This window comes from Sinohyriopsis cumingii, chromosome 12, assembly GCF_028554795.1.
Source record: "Sinohyriopsis cumingii isolate HCF-2022 chromosome 12, ASM2855479v2, whole genome shotgun sequence".
Taxonomy (NCBI): Eukaryota; Metazoa; Mollusca; class Bivalvia; order Unionida; family Unionidae; genus Sinohyriopsis; species Sinohyriopsis cumingii.
The window spans coordinates 55,494,685-55,509,356 of NC_142972.1; the positions used below are offsets into that span (position 1 = coordinate 55,494,685).

General features: G+C 33.1%; 1 protein-coding gene across 3 annotated transcripts in view; it reads left to right on the top strand.

The window, feature by feature from the left end:
* The window catches only part of LOC149786494 (uncharacterized), a 53,762-nt gene extending 39,348 nt beyond the window's left edge, over positions 1-14,414 (top strand). For 2 of the 3 annotated variants that reach the window (XM_089976963.1, XM_089976965.1), the window contains 5 exons: positions 1,983-2,076; positions 3,399-3,500; positions 4,023-4,148; positions 7,166-7,192; positions 8,730-14,414. In XM_089976963.1, the coding sequence (XP_089833089.1) occupies positions 1,983-2,076; positions 3,399-3,500; positions 4,023-4,148; positions 7,166-7,192; positions 8,730-8,926 (546 nt within the window). In that variant the 3' untranslated portion in view covers positions 8,927-14,414. Of the gene's footprint in view, positions 1-1,982; positions 2,077-3,398; positions 3,501-4,022; positions 4,149-7,165; positions 7,244-8,729 lie in introns of all 3 variants that reach the window. The other variant, XM_089976964.1, reaches the window with a different exon arrangement.
* The last annotated feature ends 258 nt before the right edge of the window (positions 14,415-14,672 follow it).

The window sequence follows — 14,672 nt, forward strand, 5'->3', positions numbered from 1 at the left end:
ATGTAAAGTTTCCTAGAAACAAAGGGTATATCATCACAATTTGTTCCTAGAAATCATCGAGACAGTCAGCAGCAGTATATAAGTCTCTGTATCTACCATTCAGTCTGAAATAAAAAAAATTCTCATTCAACCTTATCTTAACATATCTAAATTAACCACTGTCTCAGTACTTATTACTTATATTACCCAAAATTTAATCATTAGTGTGGTCTTACAATAACATGTTTTCGCTGTTAAATAATCGCCCGCTATAAAGTCGACTTGTATTTTTATTTCTCCATTTCAATCATGATGTTTGCCAGAGAGTAATTATTATTTAATGTTTGGTTTTCTATATTAGTTATTATGGCTTCTTTAGGCTTAGTTGACGTTCTTTTGTAAGATAAAATTGTTGTTGTTGTTGTTGTTGTTAATGTTGTGGGGTTTAATGCCATATTTCAGCACGCGATAGGCTATGCATGGCGGCAAGTACTAATGGTGGAGGAAGAACCCGGAAAACCCCAGAAAGAACCACCGAACCACGAGAAGCTACTGGCAAGCTTTCTCACATACCCACATTAGCCGTATCCGAGACTAGAACTCACGCAGACAGAGGTGAGACGGCAGTGATCAGTAACGGAAAGCGCTTTATACCACTCGGCCACTCGGGGCCCCAGATACAATTGTATTGGCTTTGCAACTTTTACAGATGCAACATTCAACGTTCATATATCACGATACACGAAAGACCATGTATTCATTATTATTGACTCTATAAATAATTAATACATTTTATTTTATATTTATTAATCTGGATACGTGACAAAATGAAATGTTTCTACCCTATATGGCTAGAAGTGGCTGCGTGAAAGCATCTTGTTTAATTGCAATCATAAATTTATAGTAATCACTTTATAAACTATATAATGTTTTGGTAAACTATGTCTATGTAAATATGAATGGCTAACAGGAATTCACAGAAGTTTAAAATATCAAACAAAACGTCTTTGTATTTCCGAATTAATCTTGTGTATAACATATGCAAATGTTAACCTAAATAGTTTATTTTATGCCACATACACATGATTCAATCAACTGTGTATAGATTTCTTTGCCTTAAAGCATTTTTGAATTCTTTATTTTAAATAATTATAGACATGCGTAAGAAGATAGAATAATATTTTTCATTGTAAACCTGTAGCAACAAATATATTAGGTTAAAATATGTATAAATCTGTTCCATTTTTAGAAACAGAGTAAACGAACGATTGTTTCTTAAAAACTTTATGTTCTCTTTTGGTTACTAGCATTATTGTTATGACAAGACCTTTTCATCGACATTTACTCGTGTTTATATGTGTTATTTTTCATGAAACAATTAAATTTTTAAATAATTTGTTCTTACATCTCAGAGATTGAACATGTCTCTAAAGATCAAACAAGCAAAATTTTTAAGCGGAAAGTTCTCCATAGCTGAATATTGTATATCACGTGAAGAAATCTGAATATGTAATATAAGACGGAAGTAATTTTCATCAATATACAACTATATTCTAATTGATTGACTGTTAAACTTTCTATTTGATTTAATGTATAATTCGTACAATTCATAAATATATGCTGGATTAAGGTGTTATGGAATTTTTCTTCATGATATCACCGACTTATAGTGATGCCTGCAAAACGTGTTCGCTCTTAAGTCACATCTCTTATAAGATGGTTGCTAGAATTTGTACTTTTACCTTGAACATGTTTTTGTTTTTTAATATACCTGAGTACACACATCTTAGATAATGTGGTCTGTGAGTTGCTATCACAGTATTGACATGCTGGATATAAGTGGTTAAAGTCAGAGGTAAGAGTAGCAAACATTTTAATGTCAAAGACAAGGATGCTTGCGTCATTGTTAGTGGAATTCTCATATGAGCTACGTTTATGTTTGTCGTATTTTCAAGTGTAGGTCATTGTTACAAAACTAGCAATGTATCATGTCTCTTATTTAGGAAGAAGATGCCTTGGTACGCTCAACGTTTCAGAGGGACAATCCTATGACAGATCCCCCCAGTTTGGATCAGTTTAATCTAGGAGACCATGCGGGTATAGAGATGTTTATCCGTATGCAAACGCATACCATATGATTTTTTTGTCTTAAATGTCGACATCATCCTTATTCTATACATACCAGTGAAAAGTGTTGGCCATGTTTATGTTATATTTTCATGGTGTAGTTTCAGCATTATGCCGCGGTTTCAATTGCATAAGTACGGAATTATTGTTAAATTAACGAATAAAGGGTTAAAACAGTACTTATTAATTTCACACAGATATACAAGGGAATCTGAATATACAGCTATCATCCTTATGCTAAGGACCATTGGTTTTCTTTCTGTAAGATTATAAAGATTCAAGAGTTGACCGAACGGTTTTAACCTTTTAAATCCAAAAGATGCTATATACCAGAAAAACAATTAAACGTCAAGAGGATAAGGAAAAAACTCACATTTAAAATGAGAAAACATGTTATTAGTTTATACGACAACAAAAAAGCATATATACGTATTGTATTCGAACACTTACAATAAACTCTCTGACAGCCAAAGATATTCTGTTTACAAAAAGTGAACCGTACTGGAAGCAGTATAAATTTATGTTTCTAATGCTATGTGGGATATTACTTCACCTATATCCAGACATTATCATTCAGTTGAATAGATATTTATATTTGTTAATTTTAAATGTAATTATTACATTAGAGAGAAAACAATTATGCTGGTTGAAATTGGCAAGAAAAATAGTTTCAGCTATTTGACCGAAGATAATATCCAAACGTGAATTGTAAATCTCATATAGGAACAATTGTACCTTTATCGACGGTCATTACTCGTGTTTTAGAACATAATTTTGTACTGACATTAAAGTTATTACATCTCACAGACTAGGTCGTAATTAAGCATGTTTAATTCCTATGATTCATTTTAAAAGTAAACTGTGGAAAATTATTACTGATACAAACTTGTCAAATCTTTTCAAATTTGTAAAGTTTTGATTTTAAAATCTGATCATTCTAAATTCTTTGTTTTTTAAAAGTACAAATAAGATTGTTCTAAATGACATTTATTTATGAAATACCTGTAAAATACTAGATTATCTTCCAAATGAATTTAGACAAGTGTGTGGATGGTCTTAAAAAGAAAGCATTGCGCAACACCTTTTAGTTTATTTTCTCAAAGGATTTCCGGACGTAATATCTAAACCTAAACTTGAGTTTCCCGTTGCGTTTTTTTCTGTATTTAGTAAAGACAACAGTTGTCAAGGAACGTTTTTTATCCGAATAGCCAAATATGCATTATATCTATGCTTATGTTCATGCGGTTTAAGCTTTCATAAATATATATATTATGTATTGTTTTCGAACACAGATGAACCAAGTCAGCTGGAGACAGAGGCTGCTCAAATCATCATTCAGACTGGATATTCTAGGAAAACAGTCGCAATGGCTATTGAGGTTTTAATTAGTGAAGGTAGGTGGTAATGTTCTGCTCTCATTTCCAGAATCATTGGATGGTGACTTTAACCAAACTAGATGTTTGTATTAAAACATGATGTAAATTTCGGGTGTCCCTTTGCAAGCCTTTAACTGCAAAGAGCTTTCAGTATAAAGTCACAACATTGTTATGACTAGAACGTTGTGATATAGTTTGTCATTTCCGTACAAACATGAAAGTCGAGTTTTCTAATACTTTAACACACGTTACTGACAATATATGTCAATAAGAAAAATCTAACATGAGTTGATGTTAGCTTTCTCTCTGTAATTTTATTCATATATCTCTCATTTTGAACAGTCTGCTTCAACATTAATTGCTGAAATATAACTGAATAATATATTATGTTGAGCTTATTAGGCAATCAAATATATTGTTATCATATTGCAATTATAGTTAACTATCTCAATTTATCTGCTATACGAATATTCAAAACTGTTGCAAACTGTCTTGAAATATATCAGTATAGATCTATAAAAGAAATAACTTGTTTATCAGGCATGAGGCAGTATACAGCACAGGACATCATGACGGTTATACTGGATAAGGAGGACAGAGGAGAACATCTGCCATTGGACGACAATTCCTCCCAGACTTTCAGATCCACTCCATATTTATATACAAGTATTGTGATATTATACATACAGTTTAAGGATAAATCTTCTTTGTTTTCTAAAGTTTGACAGAGATCTTTTCTTTCTTTTACGTGATCCATGGTTCACTTGCATCATAAAATCTGACGCAGATAGTAAATGAAAGTAAATGAACGTTTGATAGCGAGATTTGAAATTGCACCTGACACAAAACTTAATTGTAGTAAGCAAACTAATTAGACAGAAGCTATCATAGATCATGATCAGTAGTTAACATTTATGCAAGAGAAAGGAAGAGTACTGTCACTTGACCACAAACCTGCCAACGAAGAGGGGAAGCGTGTGTGTGTGTGTGTGTGTGTGTGTGTGTGTGTGTGTGTGTTGAGGGGTGGAGCTAAGATGTCTCATAAAAATATCCTTTGAAGGACATTGATCTGGTGAGGGAAAACAATCTCATCAATCGTTAGTAACTAATATCCTGATTTCCGTCCGTGTCTGCATTTTCGCTTTTCCCTCAGAAACAATCATGCACAGCTAATATTGTTAGCATTGGAATATTTAATAAAACTGGGTGGAAATGGTGGGTGGATTATAATCGATTTTTGTACAGAGATCTGGTTTCTCTGTAATAATTGAAATACCTGGCATTCTGTCAGTCGCATTATAAAAAAATGTAATGTCGCAGCCAACAGTTTATAGTGCAAGCTTAGTCACAAATCTTAATATAAACTTGCAGGACCTGTTTTCGTGAACATTTATAAATTAATAGACAGTACGCATATGGATCTTTTATATAACGGTTTGATATACAGATTCCTGCTTATATATTATACTTGCCCAGTTTCTAGAGCATATGCCATTGATAGGTTTCTAGTCATTAGGACACAATTTTATGTAAATATTTTTCCTCCTCTCTCCCTGCTGGGAAATGTTGTTTGCCAACTGGGAAACAACCAGGCAAAAGCGCTGCTAGGAAGACCATTTTTATGACTCAGCCTTGACTAACTGATCTGTTTACATTATTATGTGCTCATTCCTACATTTGTCCCAAAAGGAGGGAAATTTTGCTCTTTCCTCGTGATATGATTGACTGTAGCTTTCATTATGTCAGAAATTCACTTGGCAGTAAATGCATATCAATCGCCATTTCGAAAATCATTTTTTTTTCTTTGTGGCGAGACTCCTTAGATAAATAATATAGGACGTTTCTGCACACGTGGCTTTCATTGTGTCATATACTACAGTGCAATTCAATTAACACTACAGAAATGTTGTTTTATAGTTTCTCGCTGAAATATTACCATGATTGTTTGAGACATGGTGTTATTCCACTTGTATGCCTTGCGAAATGGCTCTCAGTTCAGCCCATGCGCTCTTGTAAAACGTCTTATGAAATCACTTTCACGACCTAGTTCTGCTTTTGTTAGATGATATTTCGTTTTAGGATGTAAAAACTCATATATACCCTATCTGGCTTAAATGTCTACAGAGAGTTGTTTTTCTCTTAAGAACTTGACTCTCTCGATCTCTCAATACAGTATTGTCAATGATAAGCTAACTAGGCAACGATATATATTGTATAACGTTGTTAGCAATGTTATCTGGATATCGTTGCCAACAATGCATTTTTATCGATATTTTGAATGTGCCTCTTATTGATCCTTATGATAAATTTCGTATTGATAATTTACTCACACGTACAAGGCCAGGTGGTAGCTAATGGAGCAAACTTGTCTTTTTGCACTTATCTTACTTAGTAGACTTTGTATCAACTCTGAATGAATATTTGCATAGGACTAATTGTCGTAGACTATGCTGCGCTCATGGACTTGTTTTAAAGTTTCTTGCAATCGAGAAAGAGTGTTTCTATGGACTCTGTTACTTGCTGGATTAAGATAGTAACGAAACGGTTGGGACATCAGTTTTAATCCTTACACCTAGTCTATTTCATTATTATTTGCTTCAAGGTAAGATGATATCAGGTATCATTTGAAACCTGTCTCTTGGACGTCGCAGTCTATTTTTTTTGTTGCAAATATTATAAACTACTTTGTAGCATGGGGACAGTTTTAATACAGCCCTTTAAATTCTTCAGCTGGGAAATTCAGTGAGAGTAACACTCAGTGTACCACATTTCCCTAGGAGCGTTATGACTAGAAGGTTTCAATTACTGATATGTAGAGCTAGTACAGTGTTCATTTGGATAATCGCTGTAACTAAATTGTACAATAAGTCACCATTATATATGTTACGTTGCTGTCTGCACAGCTCTTGCATTACTCTTGAGCCTTGAGATTTCTCCTGTTTACTATGCAGGGCAGTTCATGGTCAAATGTATCCATCGCTGATGAAATTTCCTAGCATTCTGGCAATACCATTGGAAGGCAATAAAATTGCAATATTTAACACATCTTACCTGTAAGTTGAATTTAACTGTAAATCCACTTCAATATGGTATCTGGGGAGTAGAGGTCCGCCAAAGAAAAGAACACAGGCATTCAAGCAAACGCTGCAATCTTGCAATCTGGTAATATGCTGAAGCGATGTTTACATTTTTCGCTGATATAAAACATGTCAAGTTACTTAACCTGTGCCATCTTTGGTTATTCTGCAGATATCATAATTCAGTTGAATTCTAGTAAAATATCACCGTATAGGTAGGTCTCATTTTATTGTAATGGACGTTTCGACTTTCTGGTTTTTTACGTTATTACAACAAAACAACTTCTTGACAGTAATTGGTAACATACTGTCTAGAAAACTGATGCCAAAACCTCTCCATCACGTCCAAACTGTGTTGTTGCTAAGCTTGTAGACATGTGACAGAGCTCAGCCAAGCTTATGATATGCAACTTTCAGAATCCCCCAGGATCTAACGGCTGATTACAATTGTAACCTTTATTGAATTCTTCCTTTTCATGTAACAAAAATTTAATTTAATAAACCATTTTAATAGCTTCATTATATAAATATCAGCAACAACAAACGAGATCAAAGAAACAAGAAAGAAAAAATTAACTAAGGATGCACGTGTTATCAATTTTTCAGAACGCAACACAGAAACAGACGACGTGGGTAAGTTGATATGCAGATGAGTCTCAAAAGATAAAGATCGATGACACAGAAGTAAACAATAATAATAATAATAATAATAATAATAATAATGATAATAATTATAATGATGATAATAATAAAGAGTTTGAGAAAGAAGCAAGCAAATAGTAAAAACGTGTATATATATATATATATATATATATATATATATATATATATATATATATATATATATATATATATATATATATATATATATATATATATATATTGTATACTGACCTATTTATTTATATACATACATGCTTTCAGCTTCATTTAAAAATATGTCTTGAACAAATTAAATGAAATGCAATCAAGAACGTTACAAATGGGGAAATGTTTAATTTTTTTAATACCGACTGTATGTTATTTATACGACATGTGCCTGTCAATTATTTGTGAACGTTATGTTTGTAACTTAAAGATTTCAGCGCTCTTTTGGAAAGAAAAATTCAGCTAAAAGGCATGCAAATTGCGTTCCTTGTCCATGTTTTTATGTGATTGTCGGATATATTAAACTTTTAATCTCACCTTATTGTTTCTCGGTGAAATGGTTAAAAAAATTAAATCTAACTCAATCTTGTCTCAGTTTGGCACCATTGTTTAAATTATTTGCCGGATACTATCAAATCGTCACGTTGTTTCCAATGTTTTAATAAAAGTGTTATCTTTTAATTTATTTTGCATACATAGATTGCATAGCTGATAGTATTGTTTCAGTAAAGATTATACTGTTCTAAAAAAATATTTTATAATTCAATGTTTAAAGGATTTAAATAGTATTGATTCTAAGATAACATATTTTGATATTCAGCACGTGAATTCAATTTAAAAATTTCCATTTGGTCCACATTTGTATTTTCATCTTTTAATGTTTTCCTCGTGAACTTCAAAGGAGAATATCACTTTGTTTAATTGTATTTTAAGTGTGTGGATGGTTTTAATAGTCTTCGATATGAGATAATCATGTCGACCAAATATATCGTTACAGTTTGAGCGTAGTTCAGTCTCTGCAAGTATAATGGAAAATATTGTATCAATGTTGGTGTTTAGGATAAAATAATGATCCTGAATCTGACTTTTCGAGTATTTATCTCAACTAAAAATGTCAATGTTTATAGGAGATATTTCATTCCATAAACACACCTCAAGTTGTTTAAAGTTAGTTTGCGTTTGCTACCTGCCATAACGAAATTCATGGATGTAATATTATTTTTAAAGAATAGTTTGGTTCCTTATTGCTCCAACGATCGTTGAGAAATCCAGGCATGCGCCTGTAATATTGTACATTATATTGAATCATTGGAACTATACTGTTATTCTTTTTTGAATTACCGAATGTTTTATTTGCGCAATGAAAAATCAGGTCACAAGCTTTAAAGTTGATCACCCTCTTCGAATGAATGAGGCTGAGATTTTGAATTTACAAATATATGCTGTTGTTTTCCTTCGGTATACGTTTGTCCTTTGAATGCGTGATCAGATACTTAGAAAGAACATTTTGGTATCTTTTCAGACACAGAGACAATTTTGCGAGAGAACAAATCACTGAAATCAATCATCACTTGCAACAAATGCCAACTTCGAACCAGAAACATACTGTTCCTACCCTGCACACACCACTGTTTTTGTCAGGTTTGCGCTGAAAAGTGTTCTTCGTGCCCAATATGTTACAAGATTATAAAAGAAAAGATCAAAACCTATATGATTTAAGCTGTGAATACAGACTGTATCATGACGGTTATTACATATTTCTGTTTACATAATATTAACATATTTATATGCCATCACACGACTGACAGTCTCGAATGAAAATTGTAATCTTATAATCGCAGATTATATTAATTTGCACCGAAAACGTAAACAATTCTTTGTTGAAATTGCTTTATTAGAAGAAATTAATTATATAAATACCGCATATTATTTCTGGCTCTTTACAATTCCAAATTATTGGCGATACGTATTGAAACATATTCATGGAAGATGATAAAACTGACCTGTCCTTGACAGTTTACAAGGATTTGGATATCATCCTATATATAGACTTCCACAACTATGTTTAAGGCAAAGCAGATCTGCAGTACGACATCTTGGCTACAGTGACAAATCAATATATCTACCTTACTATTGAGAGAGATGGATTGAAGCTGCAGTCAGAACGGTACTTATACACTAAATATCGGGACTACAAACACGAACTATAAAGTGCCCAAAGCCCTAGAATTAGTTCAAGCGCGAGCTCAAATTAGCAATGCTGACTCGATTGAACCTGATATTTCTTAGAGGCATGTGATAAACGAATCACATAACAGACAACTGACAATTGTAAATGTAATTGTGTAATCTTGAAATTGACCTAGAAAACAGCAAGGATTTAGTAAACATAATCATCGTATTCAAGCACTTATATATAGCACCTAGTGAGTCTAACTGCATCAGTCGTGGTTTCTATACAGTTCTTCATGTATGCCCATCGAAGGTGACCGCCAAGCTGTTACCGAAATATCTTTCGTTTGATGGATTTACCGGCAGTTAGATATATGTATTAAAAGACTTAGACAAGATAAAACAATGAAACATATGCAAGAATTTAGAGATATTTCCAGGAAGGATAATTATTTATGTATTAAAGTGACAAGTATTTCACAACCACCATCAAATATTCAGAACAATGTTTGTAACAAACATATTCTTGTTGTACCAAGCATGTGCAACAGGATCCATAATCATTGATAGCAATTTTTACAGACGGATAAATATGAAGGGTGTAGCGCTTTGATGTTTTAAAGCAGATTTTAGGTAAAGAGGTGCATAAACAAATGAGCAAAATCTACGGCGATACCATGAATATTGTGTGTATCTTGAAGACAATGAAATTTCAAAATATGAGACGCTTTTCAGTGCAGGTATCACTTTGGAGGCGAGTACATTCATAAAGCCCGTGTATTGTGCAACAGACTTTCTTCAAAGAATATAGCATAAATTGTGCGAAATATTTAGTGGAATATGATGTAAATATATTCGCCTTGTCTCGATGTTCTTCCGAACAATGCATGAATTGAGTTGAGCATATACATGTCATTTAACGTGAGAGTAGCTTTTGGTAGAATACTTTTTTACGGAAGGTTCCTAAGGAGATTTGGGATTCGTCTGTTTGTGTGACAGTATAATATTGATCTAGACAGAGTAAGGGTATCTGTAGAATTTTGAGGAATAGCAAACAAGGATATTGGAAATCTGTACTTTTATAGCGATGCAGAATTGTCCGCGTTTGAACTTAAAATACACATCATGTTTTTATTTTACATGTACCTTTGAATACGACAGCATGCGCTGTCAAAAGTATCTGTTTCAGACAACTTTAAGAGAGAACAAAACACTATCAGTCATCACATGATGGGGGATGTTAAGGGAAAATTAAACACTAAATTCATATCTGAATTCTGGACCATTCTCTGCATTCGGATATACTATTTGGCTGTTTCTTTTTTTGTTTAGACCAGGTAAAGTGAACAATTATTCATTCAATATACCTCTCAATCAGAAGACATTATCAATACTAGTCCATTTTATTCTATCTTATTATTCTGTCCAATGAATCATTGTGGTTGTCCTTGTTTCACATATTCATGGAAGAAGTAATAATTGACCTGGAAAAGACAGTTATAAGGATATCTAATGAAATCTAATAATACATTTATAAACCTAGGTCTCAGATGATGCAAAAGGACAATACGAAATTAAAAGATTCGAATCTAGAAGTCTAGCTCACTGTCATGAGAGATGAATCCAAACTGAAGTCAGAACGTTTAAGCCAGAAAACGCAAAATTAAAAGAGTTACACAAATATTTTGTAGTTCCCCACCCTCTAAATTTAGCTCAAAGGGCAAGAAAACAGCATAAGCGAAGGTGAGTCTTGGGCAAACCTGACCTTTGGTTGAAACATATGAATATATTATCACACAAGAGACATCTGGATGACAAAACAGACATACACGAGGTGCAAAGGTATACTTATTCGTCTAACATTAGAAGTACTCTTTCGGATGCTGCTGTTGAGCTTATGACTTACCATATATTATAATCGTATTCAAGCGTTATTCTAGTAATTCTTCCTGCGTTAATTACAGCGTCTGTACTATTCCTAATATGTGTTCCTCGCAAGCAACCATCCTGATATTGCATATGCATTATAGAAGGTAACATCAAGAGTTTGTAGAGCTTGCGAACATTAAAGTGGATTGAATGTAAAGACTTATTACAAAGTGCATATATAGTCTCTCAAATCCATGGTAACATTAATAACAATGGAAAATTTGAAAACAATATAACTCCACATTATGAAATATTTTGGAAGATAGTTATCACATTAGAGATGATTGCGTTCATCAGGTACATATGCTCTGGAAACGATTTTCGTCAAGGAATATATCTGGCATAGTTCAAAGTATATATATGTAGAATACATCTGATTGGGTCCCATGACGCTTGCATCCCAAAACATATTCCGCTGTCACCAATCTTCCTGATTGTATTTATCCTTGTCGTTACTATCCATAGAAGGTATTATTTATTTCGAGAGGACCTTTCGGCAAACGGTGACGACTCTGTATGTGTAACAGTCGAATTTGGATATAGATTATCGATCTATGGAGCAGAAAATATTTATATCGAATATAATGGAGTACAATAGCATATATATATATTCAAGCGATAGGTAACTAGAGAAACAAGTAAGTTAATTTGTTTAACGTACAAATGTGTAGTTGGCGTCGTAATGTGTTTTCATTTAATGTGTACAAGAATATAAGTTATCTAAGAAGCTTCATGCATATTTCAGGTCTGATACATCAATTACTAGCTTTTAAAAAGGAAATCCTTGCTGATAGAAGTACAGACTCATAAACGAATGGAACGAACGAATTATTTTGATCCTTGACTTTGGTATCTGTGTACAAACATGGAAATGTGTATTAGTCTGACTAATCAGATATCGTTGCTAATATCAATTGCTTATCGACCAGTTAATGTTACTAAATGTTAGCTTGGATATGAGAAAGACTAAATTTGTCTATATAACATTACGTTCAACCTGTGTGATAATCGTCATTTCACTTTAGAATTAAAGGTAGTCGCAAGAAAGGCTCCAGATATGTCTAAAGTAACTCATTGAATATAAAGATCTGTTGGAACAGATAATGCAACACAAGCTGAAAAATAACACTATTCGTTCAGGATGATAGACAATCTTGACAAAGATTATTTCATTACAGAAGTTGTATACCTTTTCATTAATTCGGTAACACATGCGTTTCATGTGAGAGAAAGTTTCGGGTCACACTTGATACCTTAAAACAAGCTGTATTTAAGAGAACTTTACTCGATTATAAGGCGCTAACGTGAAGTTCGTCTTTTGCCATTGACAGACTTAAGACGATGCAATGTCACTTTATATTTGTATAATGGAAGGGTAAAGGGACCCTCACAAATAAAATAGGAGATGCTAGAAACGTAAGCATATGAGCTTTCAGATGTTACATTTGATTAAAAGCATGCAAACCATGTACAATGAAAATAAAGACTATTTATAATGAAATGCAGATATCATGAAGGACATGTGATTTTATTCATTGCAAAGCCATGATTTGTATTCTGAGCTGGAAAAGAAAAGCTTCATGCATATTTCAGGGACGCAAATGATTTTCAAGGTAAATGTTTCATGTCTTGAGTCACTCTTGGTTTAAATAAACATTCCTGGTCGTTATGTTGGACATAGTATTGCGACAGTGAATTGTAAGCAATTTGTTGTTTAACCTATGCTTCTAACTCGATAGAGAATTTTTAAAAAGTCTCTGAAAAGAGCTGGACATGTGATATCATCTACTTGTGAATTGTGGTTACACGTGCTTCTGAAAATGAAATATTAGAGTTGATATTATTCTAAGGTCTTTGGTGTCCATTATTTTGTTTTGCCTTCAATATTCTTATTATGATACGTAACTTTGGTTTGCTTTATTTTAATCTCAGACAGATCTGCATATGTCTGACATTTGCATAGATCATGCTTTCGTTTGAAAATGATACCACATTCAATTTGTAATTCAGAAGCTTATATATACTGGCCATTAATATGACAAATATGTAGAACGGTGAACATAATTTCAAAGCATGCATACATAATTATGAATGAAATATGAATCACGACCAAAAATAGCATCTCCGTACCTGACAAAGTGGAGGAAATAGTAAAATACGATGACTGGCACATCTGGAAAAGGTTGTTCTCTGGCGAACTAGATACATAAGTCGGACAATTCATTTGGATAGCCATGTGTGATTTAGGACTGTCTTTCGTACTTATCCTTAATTTAATTGACGTTTGTAAATACTACTTGGGTTCTATATGTTGGAGAAGATTATAATATCGTATGAGAGGCACCTATTTCCTCAGGCAGTGCATATGGCTCAGGCTTCATGAAGTCAAATTGGACTAGTGTATAAGTACCATTCTTAACCAGACAGAGGAATGCTAAATTTTGCCATTGTTGAAGCTTTTGTATCTTGCACAGATTAGTCGATAAATATTTTGTTTCCCATTACGAAATCAAAAACGAAGAAGTAAAAAAAAGAATCTGCTCATATATCAAGCATAGAAGCTCTGAAATGTTTAATTAAAGAATTTGTTTATTGGTATGTAATGAGTTTATAAAGGATTTGTTTATTGGTATATAATGAGTTTCTCAAGAACATCAATATAGTATAATAAAGAAGAATCTAAAAAGATCATGACCTAGATGAAACCCATTCGTCTATGTTCTTTACATTATTACTTACCCAGCTCATCCCTGTGCATTGCAAGGGATAATACAAACAATTTCCACTTATTGAACATCGTCAAGCACGAATGTTGCTGTCAGTGCACACATAACCCAATATGTTTATTACTACATAATCTGACGCCTTCTACTTAAACTTAACGGTGCTTATAAAATGGCAGTCGCATCAAAATTATGAAACTATGACATTGTTCTTGACTTTGAAGATAACCCGATGCATTGACGATAAAATATGACATCTGTAGAGCCATTTTGACCATATCGTTTTAAAGAGTGAAGAAACTAATAAGGTGTTCGTCCTGAATGAACCGCATCCAAGCCATGCGAACCGAGTAAGCTTTGCTACAAATCAGACCAAAACACATGAAAATTCTTGTGGAAGAAATTTAGAAAATGATGGCAATGAATTCACTCAAAGATAGGAATGAAACAGAAAATAAGGGTTGCAACGGCAAGAGATATGAAAATGTCCAAATGTGACTTTCGGAAATAAAATGAGAAGTCATATGAATTTAAAACATATTCCTGTAACAAGGAAAGGGCCCACTTCACGAAATGATTGACTATTAAGACAAAATGACAATTCTGAATATGAACTTTACACATCTTGATTCTATAAAATG